This window comes from Sphaerodactylus townsendi, linkage group LG14 (genome assembly GCF_021028975.2).
Source record: "Sphaerodactylus townsendi isolate TG3544 linkage group LG14, MPM_Stown_v2.3, whole genome shotgun sequence".
NCBI classification, from domain to species: domain Eukaryota; kingdom Metazoa; phylum Chordata; class Lepidosauria; order Squamata; family Sphaerodactylidae; genus Sphaerodactylus; species Sphaerodactylus townsendi.
Window position 1 is genome coordinate 29158511 of NC_059438.1, and position 23943 is coordinate 29182453.

A 23943-nucleotide genomic window follows, 5' to 3' on the forward strand; every position below is an offset into this window, starting at 1 on the left:
TGCAAAAGACCTCATCCTGAGAACCTGGAGAGCCACCACTAGTCTAGGTGGACAATACTAGGGTAGTTACATCAGGGTCCCCTCATAATAGGGTCCTACATCCCCCCCCCATGTAGGTGGTTTTAAATTGGGGTCGACCTTTATTATGTATTATGGTTTTTTGCTGTTTTATGAGTTTTAAGCTATTTTATGGGATGGAGCCTATGTGTTTATATTTGCAAATGACCGCCCTGTTGGATGTTAGTGAATAAAGGTTCTCATCAGCCTTCTGGGATCGTATGTATACAAATTAAATAAATAATAAATAATAATAATAAATAATACTGACCTCAATGGACCAAGGGTCTGATTCAGTAGAATCATAGAGTTGGAAGAGGCCACAAGGGCCATCAAGTCCAACCCGCTGCCATGCAGGAACACACAATCAAAGCACTCCCAACAGATGGCCATCCAGCCTCTCTTTAAAAACCTCCAAAGAAGGAGACTACACTGCACTCCGAGGCAGTGCATTCCACATGAAGGCAGTTTCATGTATTGGTTGATGTATTCACAGATGGAAAGAGGTGGATCTCATAACAGTGTGTCCAAGTTTACAGCTTTATTTTTCACCATACCACTAGGCTATCAGGCATCCCTCCCTCAAAAAAAAAGGTGCTCTTGAGATCACCACTGGGGTAGGGGCTAAAACCTGTGCAGAGAACCTAGTCTTCTGCTCTCTTATTAAAACGGAAGTTCAGATTCAAGATATTTCTTTAGCACACCCAGAAATAGTTCAAAATGCAATCTTCAAAGCATGGAGGAAGATTTGCTTCTATGAAGAAGAAGAAGAAGAAGAAGAAGAAGAAGAAGAAGAAGAAGAAGAAGAAGAAGAAGAAGAAGAAGAAGAAGAAGAAGAAGAAGAAGAAGAAGAAGAAGAAGAAGAAGAAGAAGAAGAAGAAGAAGAAGAAGAAGAAGAAGAAGAAGAAGAAGAAGAAGAAGAAGAAGAAGAGGAGGAGGAGGAGGAGGAGGAGGAGGAGGAGGAGGAGGAGTTTGGATTTATACCCCACCTTTCTCTCCTGTAAGGAGTCTCAAAGCAGCTTACGAATTCCTTCCCTTCCACACCCCACAACAGACATCTTGTGAGGAAGATGGGGCTGAAAGAGTTTGGAGAGAACTGAGACTGGCCCAAGGTCACCCAGCAGGCTTCATATGGAGAATCAGGGAAACAATCCTGTTCCCCAGATAGCAGTCTACCACTTACGTGAAAGAGTGGGGAATCAAACCCGGTTCTCCGGATTAGAGTCCACCCCTCTTAACCACTACCCCACACTGGCTCTGACACCATGCTTACAAGGGCTTAGAAAGAGAAAACTCTTGGGGGGAGGTGGTGTGTGTGTTTTTTTAATTAAAGTGGCAATTTGAATCTTTTCCTTCTGAGCAGGACAAACTGGGAGCGTGCTGGTTGGTTCCCTTTTGCAAAGTTGTGAAGACAACCTGGCTTTCTCCCCCTCCCCCCCCCCCTCGCACACACATTTGGCAAGATGAGGCGATGGAGCTCAAATTACAAGGTGTGTTGACTTCAGGCAGCCAGAAGCTCAAGTTGGGAGGGGGCATCTCTAGTGGGGAACAATGCAAATAGCCAGAGGTACCCAGGCCCTGGCCTGCAAATGGACTGGGGAGCTTCGCTCTGCCCCTTCGCTTGAACTGCGGACTGGGCTGGCAATCCACAGCTTCCTGAGTTGTTAACCGTTTGGGCGCTGGAAGTGGAGACTCCCTCGTTCCTCGGGGGAAAAAAGGATCTGCTGTTGATTCTTGCGACTTCTCTGCAAGGGGTGGAGGGCTGGGAGCGTGGCTCAGCGTATTGTTCCAAGCAAAGACTTCTACTTCTGTTTTTTTTTAAAAAAATATTGCATTCTGGATGGAAACCGCACGCTGCTGAGAGGATGAACTTCCTTACGGATCGGAGGACCAGCAGAAAGCTGTAGAAGAATGTTTTGATTCGAGGCACCTGTGAAGAAAGAACCCCTCGGCCACTCGGATGTAAAAACCGACCTCGGGAACAGAAAAAACGATGATGATGAGGCAGGTACAATGTGTATAATATCGAGTGTCATTTTAATGCTTTTGTGATTATATAATGCTAGATGTAGCCTTGTTAACCTATTAGGGAATATATACACATGAGATATGAATGATCTAAATCTATGCGAGGGCATGAAAACATATATATGCTACAGTATGTGTCAGAAATGTGGTGAATACTGTAATTTACTGGAGATTTTGAAGCTTTTCAGGGACCCAGAGGGAAAGTGGTGTGCCTTCAGCAACTACCCCAATGGGATCTGCATTTTTCTCAGTTTCCTGTTATAGATGTAAACCTCCATCATGCGACGCTAAACAAAACATTGAGATACCTCCAACTGGGCGATTGGACTCTTCCCAGCAAATGTCAATATTTATCAGTTTCTGACATTTACTGTTGTAAATACACACGCCTGTGTACATGAGAAGGCAAAGGCGAGGGATAAAAAGAAGACGCTTTGCTTCCTGGATGTAAAGACCTACAAATGTATACCCCTACAAATGCAACGTGTTTCACTTGCTACAGGGTTCGATCCTTTCAGCCATGGACTGATTGGGTAGCTGCTAGGAAACGGTTCTCCTTCTGCCCTGGAAGAAGACCCAACCTCACAGGGCTGTTGTGGATAACAATATGAGCCTACTATTTGAAGCATTTTGCTTTTGATGCATGCACTGAAATTATAAATAGAGTTAGGCTAGGCAGGCAAGAGGCGCTGATGGAGCTGGCGGCTGTTTGTTTAGACAAGGCACAATTACGGTAATTATGGTGCCGTCCTGATACATGACAAAGCCATCATAAGCCAAAAGCTAATTCCTACTTGGGATAAAGCTACCAAACTTAACTGCAGGCAGGTCAACCCATCTTGTTGAAAGAAGTTCACTGGGACACACCGTTTGGAGAAGATGCATACCAAATAACTTTTCTTTCTCTGGCATCCACTTTCTGGGTGGGAAAGGTTTTTCGGCACAAACCATCCTCTGTGACCTCAGGATTTTTGGTTCTGACTTGCTTGCTGCATTCTGCCTGAATCGGGAAGGGGACAAAGCATTCACACAGACACACACACACACAGGCACACATGCACAATGATTTAAGCAAGTAAATTTAGAGAGAGAATGAAGGAGGCATGCAGCTAAAATTATCACCTCTCTTCTGGGTGAGCCAGCAAGATAAATTTTTGGAAAAAAAGGAGAAGAAAGAAAGTGGAGAACCGGTTGTTGCTGGTTGCAAGGGAGGAATTCGCTACAGGGTTTGTTTTGTCTTCTCCTAATGAACTCACCTACAAAAATCAAATCCTCCTGCCTGCTCTTGGAAACCCCATCGGTGGGTAAGGGCGGGTTCCTTGGTGCTGATTTGATAGCCAAGGAGACCGAGCAAGCTTCTGATTTAAACCTGATTAAAAAACAAACAACCATTGAAAGCAAGCGAAGTTATAATGTCCCCCCTCTGGTTTGAGAGCCTTTCCATGTGTGAACAGAAATGAACCATGCTGCGTGTCAATTTCAGAAGGCGTGTGGCTGCGGATTTCATTTTCTTCTGTACAGAGAGAAGCTAGGTAGAGATGGTAACACTTTAGGGCTGCCATTCTAAGCGGAGTTCCTAGATTCCAGTGGGGCACACTTTGGCTGGGGTCTAAGGACTGGGGATTTTGCAGTGAACCCCCAGAACCAGCAAAGCAGAAGCACCCGATTTCTACGCAGATGCTGTTCACAGTTAGTTTAGTTGAGTTTTCAAGTTGGGGGTGTGTGTTGATATTAGATGCATCTGAAACAAGCACGCAGTAAATAGTACATAAATAAGCGGCGCGGGGGGAGAAGAAAGTCTCGATTTGTCATAAAAACTCCTCGGGCTCTCTCTGGCCATCTCTCAGCCCTGGGTTGAGAGAGCGAGAGAGAGCGGGGCTGGCGCTCGAGGGGTTAAAGCGGAGAGCCATCTGGCTGCTGGGTTGCTATAATCGCGCCGATTCATGTTCGCGGGACTCAGAGTTTTAAAGACTCCTCTCCCATCGCAGAGCCCAGCAAGTTCTGCCCGAGACATCTGGGGACCCCCCCCCCTCTTTTTCTTTCTTTCTTTTCTTTTTGAATGACCAGATCATTTCCATCCCCCTCTCCCTCTTCATGTCGACTTCCCTGCAAACGTTCACACGGATGCCATGGTCAGTTCCACCACGGTAAGCAAGAACGAGGGCGAACCTATTCGAATCGGGATCCGGATCCGGATCAGGTCTGGGGGCAGCTTTTCCTCGGCTCCCCTTACTTGCCGGGGTTTCTGAGGTTCTCGGGCAAAGGGTTAAGGGAGCGGCGGCGCCGTGCGACCCCGAGCGCACTTACTCGGGAGGAAGCCCCCTTCGGTGCAAAACTGCTTAGAGGATCGCGGCGCTGGGGACGTGGGGAGGAGCGGCGGCGGCGGCGGCGTGGGGACTGGGGAAGCATCCTGTCTCCGCGGCGCTTACTCTTAAGTAAAGCTTGCTTGGGGGGCTCAACGGGGCCCTTTCCCGTTGGTGGCTCCTTCTGTTTCTGGCTTCCGTGTCCTTCAACGTTTTGCAAGGGAAAATCGAGGCAGAAGACGACTCTGGAGGGGTCCGGATCCGGCAAAAGGCAGCTCCCAACCGAAAGCCTTGCAAATCCAGCCCGGCCAGTCCCAGGTCATGCCCAGTTAGCATTTCCAGAGCACAGACCCTTCCCCTCGCTCCAATTCCCAGGTAAAGCGCTTCCTAACTAAAGTCTGCGAGGACCACCATTAACCCACCCCTCCATGTTTTCGTGCCCCCTTCTCCTCCTCCCAACGCCCCCTCCTTTGAAAAGACTCCCTCCCCCCACTGCCGATTTCATAGTCCCGCGGCGCGATCGGGAGATCAAAGGCATTCCTTCGCACGTGCAAGGAAGAAAGTTTGCAAAGGTGGTTTGTTTGCAGAGGCGGGCGGGGGAGAAAAGGCGAGCGGGGTTGTTTCTCGAGCCCAGCCGGGGCTTCCTCGAGCAAGCCTTGGGAAGTCCCCTTCCAGCCCCCAGAAGAAAGGGGAAAAAACCCAGGGGGGCGCCTGTCTCGCTGGCAATTCGGGGCTTCTTTGGGAGACCCCAAAGGAGCGGGCTGGGGAGGGGGGCGCAGGAGGGATCTTGCAATGGGGGGCTGCCTCCTTTCCCCCCCCCTCCAGTCCCTTAATCCTGGGTGAAAATAAAACAGGGCAAGGGCTGGCCTCGATCTCGCTCTGGAAATAGCTCGAGGTGCCCCCTTCCCTCCGCCCCGCCATTGGGGTTTGCATGGAGCCACTGGCGGGCTGCCTTTTGGGGTGACTCTTTGTGGTTGTGTTGTTTGTGGCGCAGTTATTTCCAGCGGCGGGGATGGAGCCTGGCTCTGGCCGGAGTAGTGTGTGTGTGTGTGTGTGTGTGTGTGTGTGTATGTGTGTGAAGGGACTGGATCTGCACCCCCTCCCCCGGATACAGGCATGGACCGCCAGTTGGGATTTGGGAACTATCTGAGCACCAGAAAACTGAGAAAATTCTATCCCCAAGGCAAACACACCCCAAAAAGGCCAGAATGCCACACACCCCATGGCCCGGACCAGGAGACAAACAGTAAAGCTTTTTCTGGGACTTTACCCGTATAGGTTGCAGGTGGGTGGGTGATCTTGCTTGAACAACCTGCTGTAGGGGAAATAGCTTTCTACTCATAAGAAAATGGCAGTCAAACCTGGACTGGGTACACCCCCTCTTGCATAATTTTTTAAATAATAGCAGGGATTTGTTTTTCCTGGGAGACCATTAAAATATTCCCTCCCTTTCAGCCTGAAGTGGTTCTGTCTAAGAAAGCTTTACCCCTCAATTCGGAGGCCTGTCCAGTTTGCGTCTTAGTCCTGGTGTGTTCCTGCAGTTTACTATGGCCTAAATATGTTTGTGTTTCACCGGCTTATCTTGAAGCTCCAAAGCAAAACACTGGGAGAAGATGGGAAGCTTAGCCAGACTTCAGGTAGAGGTGTCACGAAAGCCGCAGACAGGTAGGAGGCAATCTGTGGCCCAGAAATGGAGCCAATCGGGAGGTAAGGAGGCTGGCAGAAAGCCTGGGAAGACGACCATAACGCTTTCAACAGGCAGCAGGGTCTAAGCGCGTTGTTTCCCAAACGCTGTCAAGCAAAGCAAAGAGGCGGAGAGGCGGCTTGCGTGCATAAAGGAAACCCTGCTCTTCTTTGGCATTAATTGTGTAAGACCAGGTAGCAATTGCTCAGTTATGAAGGACACATGCTCTCTGCATGCTCAGGGGCAGTTCTGAAATGACTTCACTCTTGTGTTTTTGGAGAAGGGCCAGAGATAGACAGTCCCTTGCAAAACAGGTGTGGTTAAGAAGGGGAGGGGGGATGCTAAACCCGAGAATCTCTGGGATGAAGCTAGGAGTGGAAGGTGTTTGCATCCACATTCTTAGCTTTTGAAAAAAAGAACCAATAACCAACGGAGGCATACTGTGAATGTGTGTTCAAAGCACTTCTGGCACAGTTCAGAATGTGTGCTTGCAAACCTCCTGCTTATAAGTTCTTGGGCTCAAAGGAACTTCTTTGGCAGCTCATGCTACAAGCAGGCAAGGCATAGGTCCCTTCCGCACGTGCAGGATAATGCACTTTCAATCCTCTTTCACAATTGTTTGAAAGTGGATTTTGCTATTCCGCACAGTAAAATCCAGCTGCAAAATGCATTGAAAGTGGATTGGAAAGTGCATTATCCTGCATGTGTGGAAGGGGCCATAAACTGAGCGTGTTTCAGGATGTGTGAAGCAGTGGCAAAGGGGAGAGCATCAGTGAGCATGTGCAGAGTGGGCTTTCTGTCCACAAACAGCCCTCTCTTTATATCTGGAGCTAAGGTGTTAGCTTTCCAAGTTAGAAGATGCAGCTTTGTGCTTTAGATTTTTTAAAGTCTAAATCTATTGTAAGTCGCTCTGGACCCCTTTAAAGAAAAGAGTGGCCTATAAATTGAACTGTAAATAAATAAAAGCAAGGAATCCACAATTGCTTGTGGGAATTCTACAGGTCCAAGTTTTAATGAAGAAGGGGGGATGTTGGGGCACTGATATTGGAAGCGAGGAAGGCCCTGGGCAAGGAAGAAACGGGTATGCCCTTTCAATCCACTTTCACAATTGTTTGCAAGTGGATTTGGCTATTCCGCACATCTACAAAGTGCCTTGGAAATGGATTGAAAGGGCATTATTCTGCATGTGCAGAAGGGGCTAGTGTGTGCACAAAGCCATAGGGGACCAACACATTTAAGCATGAAGATCAGGTAAAGGGATGAAGAGGAATGATTTGTGTGGGAAGAGGGAAGGAAAGGAAGAGAGGTCTTGTGGGAGGGTGTCGGGACTGGTGTGGGGGAAGGCAGGAAGGTTGAAACGGGCAGGAAGGTTTTGTGGGAGGAATGGAAGATGAACGATGGAGGGGGGGGGGACATTTTTAATAGAATCTATGGATCAGTTACACAGAGGGCATTTCTGGGCTCCAGAGATTGTGCTGAGGTTCAGACTCATTCTTTTTCTCCACAGGGATCTATAGCTTTGTAGATGGAAGGAAAGTGCTAAGAGTATCGAAGAATATCTAACCTTTTAGCACCTTTTTACTAGTTGGCCCTTTTTAAGAGAAGAAGATCTGAGTTTGCTGTGAATTCCCACCTCCAAAAGGATCTCTCTGGAAAAACTATAGGTTAAAATGACCCACGAGGTTCGGACTTTGCATGGACCAATATGGCTGTTTACAGCTTCTTTCTGCTTCCGAGGGCTGGAACACCTGATTTATGAGTGAAAAAGAAATTTAGAAAGATGACAAAGCCTGTCTGTTGTAGAAAATGAAAATAATTAATAACCCACAGTCAGATCTGTGAAGTGATGCTGGACACATAAGAAAATATGAGGTTGACGTCCCATATAAACTGAGACATTTCACTTGTATTTGTAGGGTTAGTATGGAAGGAACCCTGTGTAGACGAGGAAACCCCAAACACTAGCTTGTTCAGAGCTTTAGTGAGGGCAACAATCCTGCAGTGCAGTACCATTCAAATTTCCCATTTGGTTCTTGACTGTTGTAAGGCAGGATTCACCCATTGTTGCTGGTACAGAACAAGAAAATTGTATGCTTATGATAGTAGATAGCTGTTTGGAACAACATCCACTATGCAAGAGCAGTCTATCTGAACCGTGAACCCCTTGGCATTTCAGCTCTAGTATATTTGAAAGATTCATAGGTGATATTGATTTGCTGGTTTCTAGGTGAAGGCTGTAGAATTAGAAGCTTGTCCTGGGAATAGGAAGAACTTGTTATGATGGGTTGGGTAGCGAATGAAGCATGCAGGTACAGAAAGTGACAAAGGGTTGGTTCAGACATGCATGTTCAGTCCTAGAATACTTGCATGGGTGAATTACTGTCACAGATCGGATTTTACAGGTAGAACTTTCCCATCACCCCACATCAGTAGTGCTTTTCAAGGAAGAAGAGGTCTCACAGTCAGCAGCTATGTCTACATGCTGTGAAACCAGACAATTCATTTACTCGAATTGCAATACTTGAGATGTGTGTGTATATTTACATTCTTTTGCCCTCTGGACTGCTGTTGTTTTTCTCAACTCTTTTGGTCTCTCTCTAGCTAGCACAGCTTCCTCTGTTCCGGGTAACTCATAGGGTCAGTCCCACCAAACCAGGGCCCCTTCCACACACGCAGTGACCTGCTTGTTTTGGTCATGTGCAATCCAAAAATTTCAGTAACAGGTTCCCATGGTGGTGGATTCAAATCAGGGCGTAGCCAATGGGGCTGGGTGGGGGCACGATGGGCGGTCAAACTGTATGGGCATTCCTGGGCGGCACAGGGCAAGGAGGCAGCTGCTGCTACCGTCCTGGGCAGTTTGCAAGCGGTTGCATGCAGGGCACAGGCTGCCACGCAAGCACGGTGCACCTCCTGAAAGTGTTTCAAATTCTGCATGTGCGAATGCTGAGTGGAGGGGTGTTCTTTGCACCATGTAGTGACCTGCTTGCTTTGGTCATGTGATGACATCACTAAGGCCAATTAGGGGCCAATTCACAGTCACAAAATCCTCCCATTCCCTGTATAGTGTTCTATAGAGGTCCCCCATGGATCCTGTTGACAATTTGTGGTCTAGGAGTTCTATGCTCATTGCTTAATTCTGCATGAGGTACCAAGTTGGATGGGGAGTAAGGCATGTGGGGCGAGGGATTGTATGCAAATTTCCCCAACTGGGCAGGTTCCTGGGGAGTTTCAAACTGGGAATATGATCTTTGTAGGGGAAATGAGTGGGTGGGGGAGACACAGGGACCAATAAATGGAGGAGCCGAGTTGTTTCACTAGAAAACAAACATTTTGGACTCTAGTTGGAACATGCAAAGTTATGAATGTGAAGAGATCTGCGTGACAGAAACAAGATGGCACACATTGATCTGAAATAACCATGCTTCCTCCATTAGGGTTGCCAATGAGGGCATTACTTAATGCTTGGAACTTCTATAGACCTATCAGCCTTTAGATATTAACTTGCATTTTCAGTCTTTTGGTAACATATATGTGAAAAAATATTTGATTAATTCATTTATTTTTTCACATTTTTTATCCCGCCCAGTTCCCTACAGGGCTCAAGGTGGCGTACGACCATTTAAAAATAGAATACATTTAAAACAAAATAGTTAATCCAATAAACACAATAAAATACAATACGATAACAACAGCCTAATCAGGATGGCACCAAAAACTCTTACCCACAAGTTACGATGAAGTTACAATGAGGTCTAACCCGGCTGGCTTGATGGTGGAATAGCTCTGTCTTGCAGGTCCTGTGGAACTGATATATCTGTGTTGGATATATATCTCATATATCTAACACAGTTGCTCTATTGCTTCATAAATGAGGTGGTTTTTCTGCTCCCAACAGAAAGTTGAGTCAGTCTTTGCATTCAGACAAAGCACTTTGGGGGAGGGGGTGGGGGTGTCATACATCTGAATTCTCCTCTGTGTTGAAAACAAAAACACCATGTTTGTATCTAGAAAGTTGGTGTGTCAATGAAAAAAGATTAACCCATGATTCTTCTTCCTTACATACCACTAGCTTTTCATGGGCAAGGCATTTTGGCAGCAGTGTTTATGACTAGACGGTTTCTGGATGAAGGCTGGACCTAAGGACAAGAATTGCACTACTCTGGAGGACAAAACAAAACAGAGTGAACTTTAAATCACAACAAAGCAGCTCACATTATCTCTACCCAGCAGAGGTGCAGCTGGGCCAAACTGCACCTAGTGAGCAGTCTATATTTTCCTCCCCCCCTGTGGCCCCCCTGTGGGGCCCTGCCCATCAAGCGGCGCCCCCCTTCCCCCTTTCCCACACTTACCTTAGTTCCTTTCCTTTTCCTAGAACTTTTTCAGGCTGAAATAAAGGCCTATTCGCAGTTCAGGCTTAAAAACGGCCTGATGGGAACTATACTTCCCAGGAGACCTTGTGAGCTCCAAGGTCTCCTGGGAACTGTAGTTTTTCAGGCCGTTTTTAGCCTGTACTGTGAACAGGCCTTTTTTCAGCCTGAAAAAGTCCTAGGAAAAGGAAAAGAACTAAGGTAAATGTGGGAAGGGGGTGAGGGGTGCCGTGGGGGAGGGGAAGGGGAGGGGCCTGGGGGCGATTTTCTGCGCCCCCAGGCATGCACACAGTGTACAGTGCACCCCCTGTCCCCTTGTAGCTCCGCCACTGCTTCCCAGTCCCAATGTTAGGCAGCCTAATAGCCCAGACTAGCCCTGTCTTGTCAGAGCTCAGAAGCTAAACAGGGTCAGACACAGTAAGTGTATCAGTGAGAGACCACCAAGATAGGTCAGAGTTGCTATGTATAGGAAGGAAATGGCAAACCGCCACAGCTTGCCTTAAAAACCTCAGTTGTTGGATTGTGGTATACTTCTGAGAACCTGTAAGTTGTAATGGCTGGAGTGTCTGACTTGGGCGGTAGAGATCTGGGTTCAAAACCTTGCTCATCTGCAAAGCTCAGTGGGTGACATTCAGCCTTTGGTTCACCCTCTTTGTTTAACCTTCACAGGGTTTTTAAAATCCTTGGTGGGTTGATGATGTACAGTACTCCGAGGACCCCTGGAATATTGGCTCTAGGGGACTTCCTTATCCATGCCAAGGCAACTTTCCAGATTATGTTCAGGACTCCTTGGCCACTAAAGCAATTATTAGACTGACCCAGGCTATAAGAGTTCCCACTCCCAAGAAAGACTGTCTTCTATGTCATCAGTTAATTTTCTGGTTGTTTAATAAGCGGGAACGAGTTGAAACTTTAGCCATGGGCTGATAATTTGCCCCTTAAGTTATCTGATCATGTCACACCAGTAGCGTAGCTCCAAGGGGACGGGGGCGTGATGCACCAGGTTCGCGCCCCTGTAGGGGTGGATGGGGGCGTGTCAGGGGCGCAGGGTGCTCACGTGCCCCGGGCGCAGTTCCCCTTGCTCCGCCCCTGTGTCACACATACACATGCCCTGCAAAAGGGAGGAACAGATTTATATGGTTTGCACGTGAGAAACAACACCCCAAAGATCTGAAAGTCCTAGGCTGTGAAGGACTTTGAAGGTTAAGACCAGCATATTCAGTGTATGTGGGGAAACGGATGTAAAGTTTAGATGGCAGCCTCCAGATGGGACCTGGAAATCCCCCTCAATGACAGCTCATGTTGTCTTGGGGAAAAAAAAGGATGCTTTGGAGGATAGACTCTATGGCACTGTACCTCGCTGTGGTGCCTGTCCTCCCCAAACCCAAATCTCCAGGGGTTTCCCAATCTGGAGCTGGCAACTCTACCCCCTCCCCCTCCCCCTCTAGTGGTTAAACGGGATCTGGCAACCCTAGAAAGAATCAGATTCATATGCATGTAATGTCTTGCTCCTGTCAACAGCTGTGGCGCCTCACAACAATGATAACTTCTGTGTTATCTTTAAGGGCTGCCCCACATAGAACAAGTTATGATAATCTCGTCTAGAATATAGGATGCATTGATAGAGCCGCTTAAAGGGACATCTGTTGCTGTACAGATCAAAAGGTTTGATTTCGTCGCTTTTGTTCTTGACGTGTCTTTATTAACTTTTAAGCAGCCTTAAACCCTGTAAAGAAGATAATGCAGCATATAATTTCTAAAAATAGAGTTTGGACATTGAATGAAACAGTTCCTGCTTCCACAACGTTCCAGGAGAATGCCCACTGGATCATACATACTGGGGGTATATGTATTTTAAAAAAATGATTATATGCCTTGGTGTTCCTTCTACTCTTTATTTCTAATACAAGTTCCCATAGTTTGACATTCGTCAAATGTCCTTTTCTTGCAAGTATCTTACTTTGCAGTTTATCAGGTGGCAGCTCATAACTTCACAGGGCCACATGTGGTAGGATTACTCATGATACAAATATGAGAGCTTAGTAAGAGGATATGGAAGCTGCTCATGTCTCTGGGATTTTGAACAAGGTGTAGTAGTAAACGGATGTGGTTTGTGCTGCTACATCTAGTTTGTATTCAAAGGTTGTAATTGTGTCACAAGGGCTACAGTGCCCCCCCCCCCATGGAATTTACTTAGACCTGGAGCTACCAAAGGTTGGTTATTTGTACAGAGGATGTTTCTGTAATGTTTCGTAAATGCTTGTAGCAGAGAAGGAACAAACATTCAAACGGAAACATGAGCTGCTCTTTGACATGGGGGAAGATGTGAGATCAGTTGGTTGGGATCAGTGGTGGGATCCAAAAATTTTAATAACAGGTTCCCATGGTGGTGGGATTCAAACTGTGGCGTAGCGCCAATGGGGCTGGGTGGGGCACGATGGGGGCGTGGTCGGGCATTCCAGGGGCGGGGCATTCCTGGGTGGGGCTGTAGCAAGGATGCAGCCGCTGCGCCAGTCCTTGGGCGGGAAACGAATGCACGCACACACAGGCTGTCACGCACGCCAGTGCACCTCCTGCTAGACTGCTTCAAGTTCTGTGCGCTACTGCTGAAAGGAGGGGCGTAACAAAGGCAAAAATCGCATGGCAAAATCACCAATTAGTAACCCTCTCTCGGCACACACAAATAATTAGTAACCTACTCTCGGGAACCTGCTGGGTCCCACCTCTGGATGGGATGTAGGTCAATTGTCCAGTTACTATTTAAATAAGGAGACAAAATTATGATGTAAGAGCTAAGAACTGCCTTGGTAGATCAAACTAAGGGTTGGTTTCTGCAGTTCCTTTTTTTTCTTCAGAGGAGATGCTTCCCCCAACATAAGATGCTCATAAGAGTATCTTCATCAGGGGAAAGCACCTTTTGTAGCAGCCCGAAGGTGTGGTTTGTGCCTGAGTCCCAGAGTTTGGAAGCCAAGCAAGGTTGGCCCTAGTTAGTACATACGTGGGAGGCTACCAAGGAATTCCAGGGCTGCCGTTCAAAGGAAAGCAACGGCAAACAGTCTCTGCTCATCTCCAGCCATGAAAACGCAACAACACTTAATTATTATTACTCATCTCTGCTTTCCAGACCTAAAACCTTTTTTTCTCAGGCAAGAGGAGTGGGGACATTTTGAAGTCTGGATCAATTGGGATCCAACTGCCTGAGAAATTTCTGAAATGCTTTTTGACTTCCCTCAGAATTTCTCCTCAGATGTTTTGCCGCGGGCAGGGGGGGGAACCCAGGTTCAAAAGACATTTTCTTCAAGACCCATTGGCAAATCTAGTTCTACCTTTGTTCTGGAGAGAAAAGATACAGGAGGCACAGGCTTTAATAACATCCAAACTAAGGCTCACCTGTATGTCCAAAGGACTGTTGAATTGTCTTTCTGCGTTCTAACAGATATTAACAGTTATCAGTCATTATTTATATTGAATCAAAGTTTATGGCAAGACTGAATTTTCCAGTTGCAATTTTCAATTTCAATAAGCCTTTATTGGCATACAGAACATACAATATAAATACAATTAAAATTACTAGATAAAACTTCACACTGGATCATAAGTTCAGTTCGCAAACCTCAGCCAGAAACTTTGCCACTGCGAGACAACAGTCAAGGTCATTACAGTTTAAGAGCATATTTACTTTATCAAGCTCCATCAGGGTTTTCATAGAGTCAATGATTTGTAATAAGCTGGATCTTGGATTCTGGTAAAGTGGGCAGTGGAGGAGAATGTGCGCAATGGAATCCAACTGCCCTGGGCTGCAGGGGCAAAGCCTCTTATCGTTTGGTAGACCCTTGAGTCTTTCTCTATGGAGCGGGGATGGCATAATGTTAAATCTAGCCAGCATGTAGGCTCTCCTATATATAGGGTTGGTAAGCGCTGCAATATAGTAGAATTTTCCAGTTGTAAATCATCATTATACAATGTCACAGTAAATGGCCACAAGGAAAGTATATCTGTTCATTTAAACGACAGAGCATATATCCTTAAAAGTACTGTATCTCAGGACTTTCTGTTACAATTCTGTGCTTTCATCCTGGAATTGAACTGATTAAAACCGTCTTTGCCCTTCAAATTTTAGCTTGTTTCCTGATGGGGTGTTTGTATTTCCAAGTATAGACCAACTTGTTGAAGATGACGGAGGTGAAGGAATATCAGCAGTAGGTGAGAGGGTGTTGTAAATCTCTACAACATGCAGGAAGAGTTGTAATTATTTTACAGCTGTAGTTGCAGTTTTCAAAAACCATTTTTAAGAAGGACAGTTAAAATAGTCATTTGAAACCTGGCCTTGAAAAGCCATTTGTGGCATCTGAAAGAGAAAATATTTCATAATAAGTTTTTTCAGCCTGCGCCCAAAATTTCAAATATTCCTACAGAGAAAAACCTTGAAAAAATGTCCCCTTAAGTATATCCCTTCTTTCCTTATGGCTGTAGATGGCTTTCAAATCACAGTGTAAAATAGACAGAATAAACTTAAACCACAAAGTTTAACCCTAAAAGACACTTACAGTCTATATCTCATTACAAACCCCGCTAGGCCTGTCAGTGCCTCCTAAGAATTTCTAGAGATGAGAGCCCCCTCATCTCCTCAATTAGCACCTTCCGTAGAGTGGGAGCTACAGTTTTTAAAAAACATGAGCTTCGGCTGATGCCAGGAAGGCTACCCTAGTCTGAACCTAGTTACAAGTAGCAGGTGGCAACTAAAAGGACATATGAGAAGAGATGGCCTTTGAGTTATGCAGGACTTAGACCATAAAGAGTTTTAAAGCTCTGAACTGAGCGAAGAAGAAGAAGAAGAAGAGGAGGAAGAAGAAGAAGAAGAGGAAGAGGAGGAGGATGTAGTGGTAGTGGTAGTTTGGATTTATACTCCCCACCTGCTTGACTGTAAGGAGAACCGCGATGCTGGCTCCCAAGTTCTCTGCCCTTGCACTCCGCGGCTCCCCACAACAGAGCTGAGCTGCCGGCTGAGAGAGTTCGATCCTTGCCTAGCCCAAGGTCGCAGGCATGGCAGAATGTAGCCAGTGAAACACCAACTGGTCCTGGCGGGCGGCCGTACCATGATGGAGGAGTAGAATCAAATCCAGTTCTCCACATTAGAATCCACTTGCTCTTAACTGGCATCCAATGTAGCTTTTTCAAAATAGGTGAGATGTGTTCTTGACAGCTTACCCTGACAATTATAGGGCTGCCACACTCTGAACCAGATGCAGTATCCAGGTTGTCGTAATGGGCAGCCCAATGGAGAGTATTTCTAAGAGAAGCACATACAATGGTGCATGAAGAAAGATAGGAAACCCCTACAATTAAGTCACTATAGGCAGATAGAAGATAAAGAAGAGTTTGGATTTATACCCTGTTTCTCAACAATAAGGAGTCTCAAAGCTGCTTACACCACTTCCCCTTCTTGCTCACAACCGCCCGTTGGGAAGGTGTAAAGGCTGAAAGCTTTCCTGGCAGAATCCGTGGCAAGGCCCCAGGTTAGCCGCCGGCTTCATCCTGAGGATGCACCCGCTCCTGCAGGCATAGTGACATCAAGTCGCAGCTAATTTATAGTGATCCCATAGAGGTTTCAAGGCAAGAGATGAACTGAGGTGGTTTGCCATTGCCTGTCTTTGCATAGCAACCCTGGACCTCCTTGGTGGTCTCCAGCAGTGGGATTCAGCAGGTTTGCACCACTTCGGTAGAACAGGTTGTTAAAATGGTGCTTGTAAACGATCAGTTGTTAAATTTATTGTCGAAGGCTTTCACGGCCGGGATCACTGGAGGTTATTTTCTCAGCGTTGCATTGGTGCTTTCGCCAGATTTGCGGCTGGCATCTTCAGAGGACTTTCCAAGATGCCAGCCACAGATGGTATGTAAACGCCAGAGAGAATGCTAGAACACGGCCATACAGCCCGGAAACCACGCAACACTTCAGTTGTTAAATTATTTGAATTTCCACCACCAGAACTGGTTGTTAAATTATTTGAATCCTACCACTGCTTCCATCCAACTGTTAATCAGGGCAACTTTGCGTTTTGTGATTTGAAAAGATCAAGCTAGCCTGGGACATGTAGGTAAGAGCGAGGATACATTTAATTAGAAATTAAAGGACCTTCGGGATCTCAAGCAGAAGTATTTCACATATCTCCCTACCTCACCGCTTTAACTGGAGACGACAGGAACAGAACTGGAGATTATGTGCCTATAAAGTGCTGTCAACTCATAGCTGGGTTACGGTGGCTCCTCTTGGGAGTTTTCAAGCCACCCAAAGAGGTGGTTTGTCATTGGCTGCCTTTCCTGGGCAAACCCTGGACTTCCTTGGAGGTCTCCCATCCAAATATTAACTAGGGTGGCCCTGCTTACTTTCTGATATTTGATGAGATCAGACTACCCTGTGACAGAGCGGCAAACGGCAAGCCCCAGAAGGCCATGCGCTCCTGCGGCCGGGTGCACGGGAGGCTGCCGCACTGCCTTGCGCCCCAGAAGGCAGTGCAGCAGCCTCCCAAAAATCGGGACAATTTGTTTAACCCGCGGGACGTGGGACACATTGTCTAAAGGCGTGACGGTCCCGCCAAAAGCGGGACGGCTGGTCAGCCTAGACTAGCCTAGACCATTCAGGTCATGGATCTTTAGATATCTTTACTTTTGGGTATACAAAATGTGAATAATAAGAATAAGAATAATTCTAGATTGTCTCTTCATGCCCCTCTCTTTTGTATAAGGCTTCCAATGATTTGCAAAGCAGTACTTTAATTTTGATTTAGATGCAAAGCAGCAAATTGGCTAATAGTTTAGTCCAGGGGAATCCGGTTATCTCATCAGCCCCTACCAGCATGGCCAATTGGCCATACTGACAGAGGCTGATGGGAATTGTAGTTCCTGAACATCTGGAGAGCCGCAGGTTCCCTACCCTTGGTTTAGTCGATCTGTGACAAAACATCACACAGGACTAAAATCTTAAAATTTCAGCTTGGATTGAAAGGCCAGGTTGATTTTTAGTCCAACGAAACAACCTTTAGAATAATTTATGCAAAAGGACAACTGTGGTCCCAAAAAATGGGGTTAACTCTTTTTTTGGAAAATAAACATTTGTGGCAACCAAACCCAGCTTTTATCAAGGTATGTGTGTGTGTGTGTGTTTGTGGGTAGCAGCTCCCTTTGTGGTGCTGAGCCTTGGAGCTGGAAGAAGCAGCCCAAGAGACACTCCCCCTTCGCCGCCTTTCTTCTCGCCAGTTTTCTGGCAGCCGCAGGGAGGGGCCAGGGGCAGCCACAAATTATGGTTTGGCTAGTAAGCTAACCTTGCTAATTTGCTTGGTTATTTCAACATCCAGCTCATTACAGCTCTTCCACTCCTCAGCAAAACACCTTCCTTGGCTACAAGCGAGGATTCCCCTCTTCTCTTTCTTACTGCTACCCTTTCCCAGAGCCTTTTTCTCTTCAAAGGATTGGGGTGGCCTCCTGCCTCTCCCCCGCACTCCCAGCTTTCCTGTGCCCTCTTACTGGCTTCCTGGTAAACCCATCTCCCAGCTCTTCAGTTCCTGGCGGAGTTGGGTGTGCCCAGGTGTTGACATGTAAGATTTCAATAACTAGGCCTATCTTCGTAGGGCATCTAATCGTTTCAGTAATGGCTGATGAGGCAATAGTATTAAGGGAATCTGGAAAATTAGCAAGCGCTCGGTGCCTGTTCAAAACTGGGATTGACAATGCCTTGGGAATCTACTTTCGTTTATTGTCAGCCTTTGATGTTTTTAGACTGGAGGTACCAAGATCTTAATGTGGAATGCGTCATTGTTCTCACTCTTCTGCCAGTGATTAAACAGGTTTGGCAGGTTTTGTTTAATGCTTCAGATAACTTTAAAACATGTTAGGCCAAAGGTAGCAAATGGAATGAATATGCAAATGATGAGTCTGCCTTCATACCTGTGACCTTTTCTCTAAAGGACATGTAATGCCTTTCATGAAGACCAACCAAAGTAACATGACAAGTTCTCCAGAACTCCTTGATAGGCTGGATGTTAACAAAAGAGGAAGCAAAATGAAGAGGAAAAGGGGAAAAGGTTTTTTTTCAGTCTATTGCTCTCCAGGTTCCAGCATGGTGTAGTGGTTAAGAGCAGGTGGATTCTAATCAGGAGAACTGGGTTTGATTCCACACTCCTCCATTTATGTGGCGGAGGCTTATCTGGTGAACCAGATGTGTTTCCGCACTTTTACATTCCTGCTGGGTGACCTTGAGTGTCCACAGTTCTTCGGAACTCTCTCAGCCCCACCTACCGTGTTTCCCTGAAAATAAGACAGTGTCTTATATTAATTTTTGCTCCCCAAGATCCACTATGTCTTATTTTCAGGGGATGTCTTATTTTTCTGTGTTCTGTTCGTCGGGCATGCTTCCAAACAAAAACTTTGCTACGTCTTACTTTCGGGGGATGCTTTATATTTAGCACTGCAGCGCAACCTCTACTACGTCTTATTTTCAGGGGATGTCTTATTTTCGGGGAAACAGGGTATTTCACAAGGTGTCTGTTGTGGGGAGAAGAAAGGAAAGGAGCTTGTAGGCCACCTTGAGTCTCCTTACAAAAGAGAGAGGTGGGGTATAAATCCAAACTCTTCTTCTTTATCAGCATCCTTTAATTTTTTTGCTGACTCCGATGCGTATGGGGTGTGGCTGGTATTAGGGAGTAGCACCTTTGGCATGCGAGAACTTTCCAGTATTCCACACACCAGGAGCTTTCACTGGAAAGTTCCACGCACCAGGTTCCCTGCTCCACGCCTTGTACCTCCGTGCCTGTCTGCCTGCTTAAATTCCTGGACTTGTTTGACTTTGGGCTGCCTGACTGCGCCTTTATTTGCTGCCTGCCTTGACTTTGGATTGCCTGACTTCGCCATAACTGATGTCTGCCAGCAGCACAGGTCCCCAAGCAAGATGAGTGACGTATGGAAGCAGTCTTGCTTTCCTTGTTGAACTGGGTCAATTAAAATGCTCAAAACCATACTTGAGAGACCACCTGACCCGTTGCTGAGAAATGCTAACGTGGCAGTATTTTTTGTGTGGCTAACAGCGTGTTAATTAATCATTTGAGAAGTCTTGATGAACTGTCTGATAGTCTGAGACAGACTTTGCTCCTTCCACAAATTCTTGATCTTTCAAAGTACTAATGGCTAGAAAACTCTCTTACGTGGCCTTCTAATGTTACCCAAGCAGCTGGGCCCCTTCCGCACATGCAGAATCATGCACTTTCAATCCACTTTCAATGCAGTTTGCAGCTGGATTTTACTGTGCGGAATAGCAAAATCCACTTGCAAACAATTGTGAAAGCGGATTGAAAGTGCATTATTCTGCATGTGTGGAAGGGGTCTTAGTCTTAAGCAGACTGAAATTACACTGGCCATTCGTAAAGAAACATGGGCCCCTTACGCACATACAGAATAATGCACTTTCAATCCACTTTGCAGCTGTGTGGAATAGCAAAATCCACTTGCAAACAATTGTGAAAGTGGATTGAAAGTGCATTATTCTGCATGTGCGGAAGGGGTCCGGGTGTTTCAAAATGGAGGGAGGAGACAAACGTGAATCAAAATCGAAACTTGTAGGCACTCAAGGGTTCAAGTCCCCATTTACCCCTGAAGCTCTGCGTGTCCTTGGATCAGCCACCTTCTTTCAGCCTCATCTGTTTCACAGGGCTCTTGTTGCGATAAAACAAAGAAGGGAAAAATCACATACTGAGCTCCTTGGAAGGACAGGATAAAAAAGCATTAGACGGATAGATCATGAAATGCGCATGCAGTTGGTTCCTTTGGGAGAACTGTGCATATATTAGTTTTACTACTATGTTCATTATTTTTGAATAGGAATTGTTTAAGCAATTAAGGACGTTTTCCGCAGCGAGATCTTTCCATCTGTTTTAAAACGGATCCCATTTTGTCAATGATAAAGTTGGCTTTTGGCATGTCGTTTCCTGTACGTGGCTATACATGCCACTGGGCAATGCTTTATCCTGAACTGCCTTGTGGATACATTTGGACCACTAACACCAACCATTTGGAAAGTTATTTTCAAATTACAAACAAATACGTACCTATTTCACGTAGCACCCCCCACCCCCCACCTACACATCTGAATGTTCAGGTCTTTGGTCAGGCATGTTGTAATTTTAATAAAAACATTTCATAGTTTACAAATTATAAATTTAAATCACTGAGGGAGGCCTGAGAGCCAAAACATGTTTAAGTTTGCATGTATTCTATGTTACCTATAATAGTACTTATCATAAGCAAGAGTGTGACATCTTCCTTCGCATATACGGTAGAAGTGCAATTTTGCTATAATTTTTTTTACATTAGAGAAAGGTTCCTGCACACATAACCAAAATTGTACAATGCAGTTTTTAATATTTATAATTTGATTAAAGTTTTTGAAATATAATTTTAACTTTTCTGCAATTGACATTTATATTTCCATATAGAAGTTCCCCCTCTTTTTTTTCCAACCTTTTTTGGGTTACCTAGTCTGTTTTGGGTTGATTTTTTTTTGTTATCCTTAGTATAGTTCCCAACAACTTCTATCTTGCTTTGGCATTTGCGGTTTCCTGACACTTCTCCTCCTATATCCATGTTTAGGCATTTTTTGGCCTAGTGACTCAGAACATATTTAGTTTTTCCTTATAAGTCATTCATCTCACCCTCTTTATCCCATCGGTTACTTTTCCTAAGAAATCCCTTCCATTTCTCAGTGTTTAAGGATAACATTCACAATTACCCCTCGTCATTTTCTTCTCAGCCATAGTTTTATTAGGTGCAATCCACTGGAGAGGTCTCCTGTTCTGAGCAACCTCCATTAAAATTGAGAAGCAGCATAAGAGGGCAATTTCTATAGAATATGTGCAAGAGAAAGTTCTCTCTCCATTGAACATATTAAAGGACAATCTGTGAATGGACTGAGGACCATTAGTGGACTGTGGACTTATGAAGGACTTACCATTTTCTGTTGCCTTACTCTTAGCTTCCTCTGCCCTAAATAATGTATAGTAGAACATCACCAAGCACTCTTATTACTGGCTTTTGGCTTTCTTACCCTATTCAGCATCACTTGCTGCTGACTTGGGCTGTTTCCGCACAGCCAAAAAATGCCATCTCTAGGGTGCTGTTTGCACAGGAGGTGCTACTGCATCATGGCAGCACCGTCCCCACCCCCGCCAAACGGCGCAAAGACGCTGCTTTCAAACCTCACTTGTTGAGTGAGGTTTTTGAAGAGCAGTGTCTTCCCACTGGCGCAGTGTGAACAGCACCGGCATGAGGGCACCGCTTTTGGCCCCTCCAGTGTCTGCAAGGGACTTACCTTGCATTCCTCTGCAGCTCCGGGTGGCTGGAACGACATGCCCATGCTGCCCTGTGACCCTGTAACCCCCAAGGGTCAGAGGGCAGCATGGGCGTGTCTTTCCAGCTGCCTGGAGCTGCAGAGGAACATTGGGCATCGGGACTGCCCGCATGGGACCATGCGAATGGTCCCGACACTCCACCGGCTTAATCAAAGCCGGTGGGAAGCTGCTGCCTCTGGCCGTGCGGAAACAGCCATTGAGGGCAGACAGTGAAGTCATGTCAGAACATGCATACGTTCTGCTCCTGGTGGTCAAGGGGGAGGAGAGAGCTAGACTAAGGTGACCAGATGGTCACCTTTGTGAACCAAGATGGGGGTAGGTGGCCACACGCGCGCGCACATGCGCGTGCAGTCGCAGGAGCACACTGCCTTCTGGGACTTGCTATTTCCCGCCCTGTGACAGGGGGGGAAACGGCAAGCCCCAGAAGGCCGTGCTTCTGCGGCCGTGCGCGGGGGAGGCTGCCGCACTGCCTTGTGCCCCAGAAGGCAGTGCGGCAGCCTCCAAAAATCGGGACAATTTAAATAACCTGCGGGACACGGGACAAATTGTTTGAAGGCGGGACTGTCCCGCCAAAAGCAGGACGTCTGGTCAGCCTGAGCTAGACATAAAGGCTTCCACTTTGGCAGGAGCTGTGTATTTAATGCAACATGCCCTTCGGACATTGGTCCTTTTATGCTGCTACTTCCGCCTTGAAAATGTATTTCTAATATTCCCTTTCCAGAATCCTGCCTCAACTCTCTTTCTCTTTCTGTATGGAGCCCCAGATTTCTCCCACTTATTTAATACTTGCATTTCACATTAATTCCCCCCAGATGTATTTGCTTGGAATTTTCCAGCCTGAACTGTTCAAATGCTGACCATATTTTTTTAACCTTCCTTGCTCATTCAGTCTTGTTGTTCTAATTATTAAGGCCCCGTTGTTTGCAACCAGCCCCAGTTGAATGCCATCGATAAATTAAGCTGTGTGCCATTGTGAGTCTCCTCACCCTTTGACCCCACACCCAGAGAATTGCAAGCATTGTTAAGATCAGGGCTGATGCAACCCCAATGCTTGCGGCATACCCATCCCAACCACTCTCCCTGCCTTGAAACATCATTGCTTTTTATTGTTTCTTAATGTTTCATTGCTGCCCATCTTCTGAACGTGGAGTGGGTGGGTGCTGTGCAGCAGGAGAGAAGTTGTGTCTGGTGCAGCGTTTGTCTGAAAGCTGCCTCTTATTACTCTAACAGCTTCCATGCACCCACATTTCCTCCCCTTCCGTCCAGACAAATGCTGTTGTAAACTGAGATCATTTTTCTTGCCTACAGCTATGGTCATGTCATTCTCACTCTTTGAATTCCTCCACTGGCTCCCTGTCCTCCTCCTCCTTCTCTGCGGCCTCAGATTTAAGCTTCATGCCATAGCTGGAAATAACTCAGCCTTCTTAGCTTTGGTATGGATGTCGACACTTCTGACTGTCTGTCTGTAAGCTTCTCAGACAAACATAGTTGTGCCCCCAATTACCCCATTGCCCACATCTCAAACTAGCATGTTTAAATTACTGTCCTGTACAATTTCTCTAAATGTTTTCAAATTTCTTTATTTAACTGGTTAGTTTTTTTTTACAATTTATATCCACTGTGCCCTTTTGACCCAGTCAGTCATTTGAGGTGGCTTTTGGTGAAACATGGTTTAAAGAAATTAAGCAGAATTAGAATGTATAGGAAATATCCAGGTATCAAAGAGGTATCCATCCATCACTGGATAAATATGTATAGGAAATATCCAGGTATCCATCCATCACTGGATATTGGCACCATCTTTGGACTGGGGTAACTATTTGGTTCCTGAATTTTCCTGTATAGTTTCAAGACCATCTGAAAGTGAATAATTATGATAACAAAGCTGGAACATAATTACCTACCTACCTACCTACCTACCTACCTACCTACCTACCTACCTACCTACCTACCTACCTACCTACCTACCTACCTACCTACCTACCTACCTACCTACCTACCTACCTATACCTACCTACCTACCTACCTACCTACCTACCTATCCATCTATCATCTTCCATCTATCATCTGTCATCTGTCATCTGTCATTTATCTATCTGTACCCTGCCCTA

The 23943-nt window shown here is 46.0% G+C and overlaps 1 protein-coding gene across 6 annotated transcripts in view; it reads left to right on the forward strand.

Annotated features, from left to right (window-relative positions):
• Positions 1–1585: 1585 nt before the first annotated feature.
• The window catches only part of NTF3 (neurotrophin 3), a 104834-nt gene continuing 82476 nt past the window's right edge, over positions 1586–23943 (forward strand). For 2 of the 6 annotated variants that reach the window (XM_048516231.1, XM_048516229.1), the window contains exon 1: positions 4119–4232. Coding sequence is in view for 2 of the 6 variants with exons in the window: in XM_048516229.1 (XP_048372186.1) it covers positions 4215–4232 (18 nt within the window). In the remaining 4 variants the exon portion in view is untranslated. Of the gene's footprint in view, positions 2066–4118; positions 4233–23943 lie in introns of those variants that run through there. The other 4 variants (XM_048516230.1, XM_048516233.1, XM_048516232.1 and 1 more) reach the window with 4 other exon arrangements.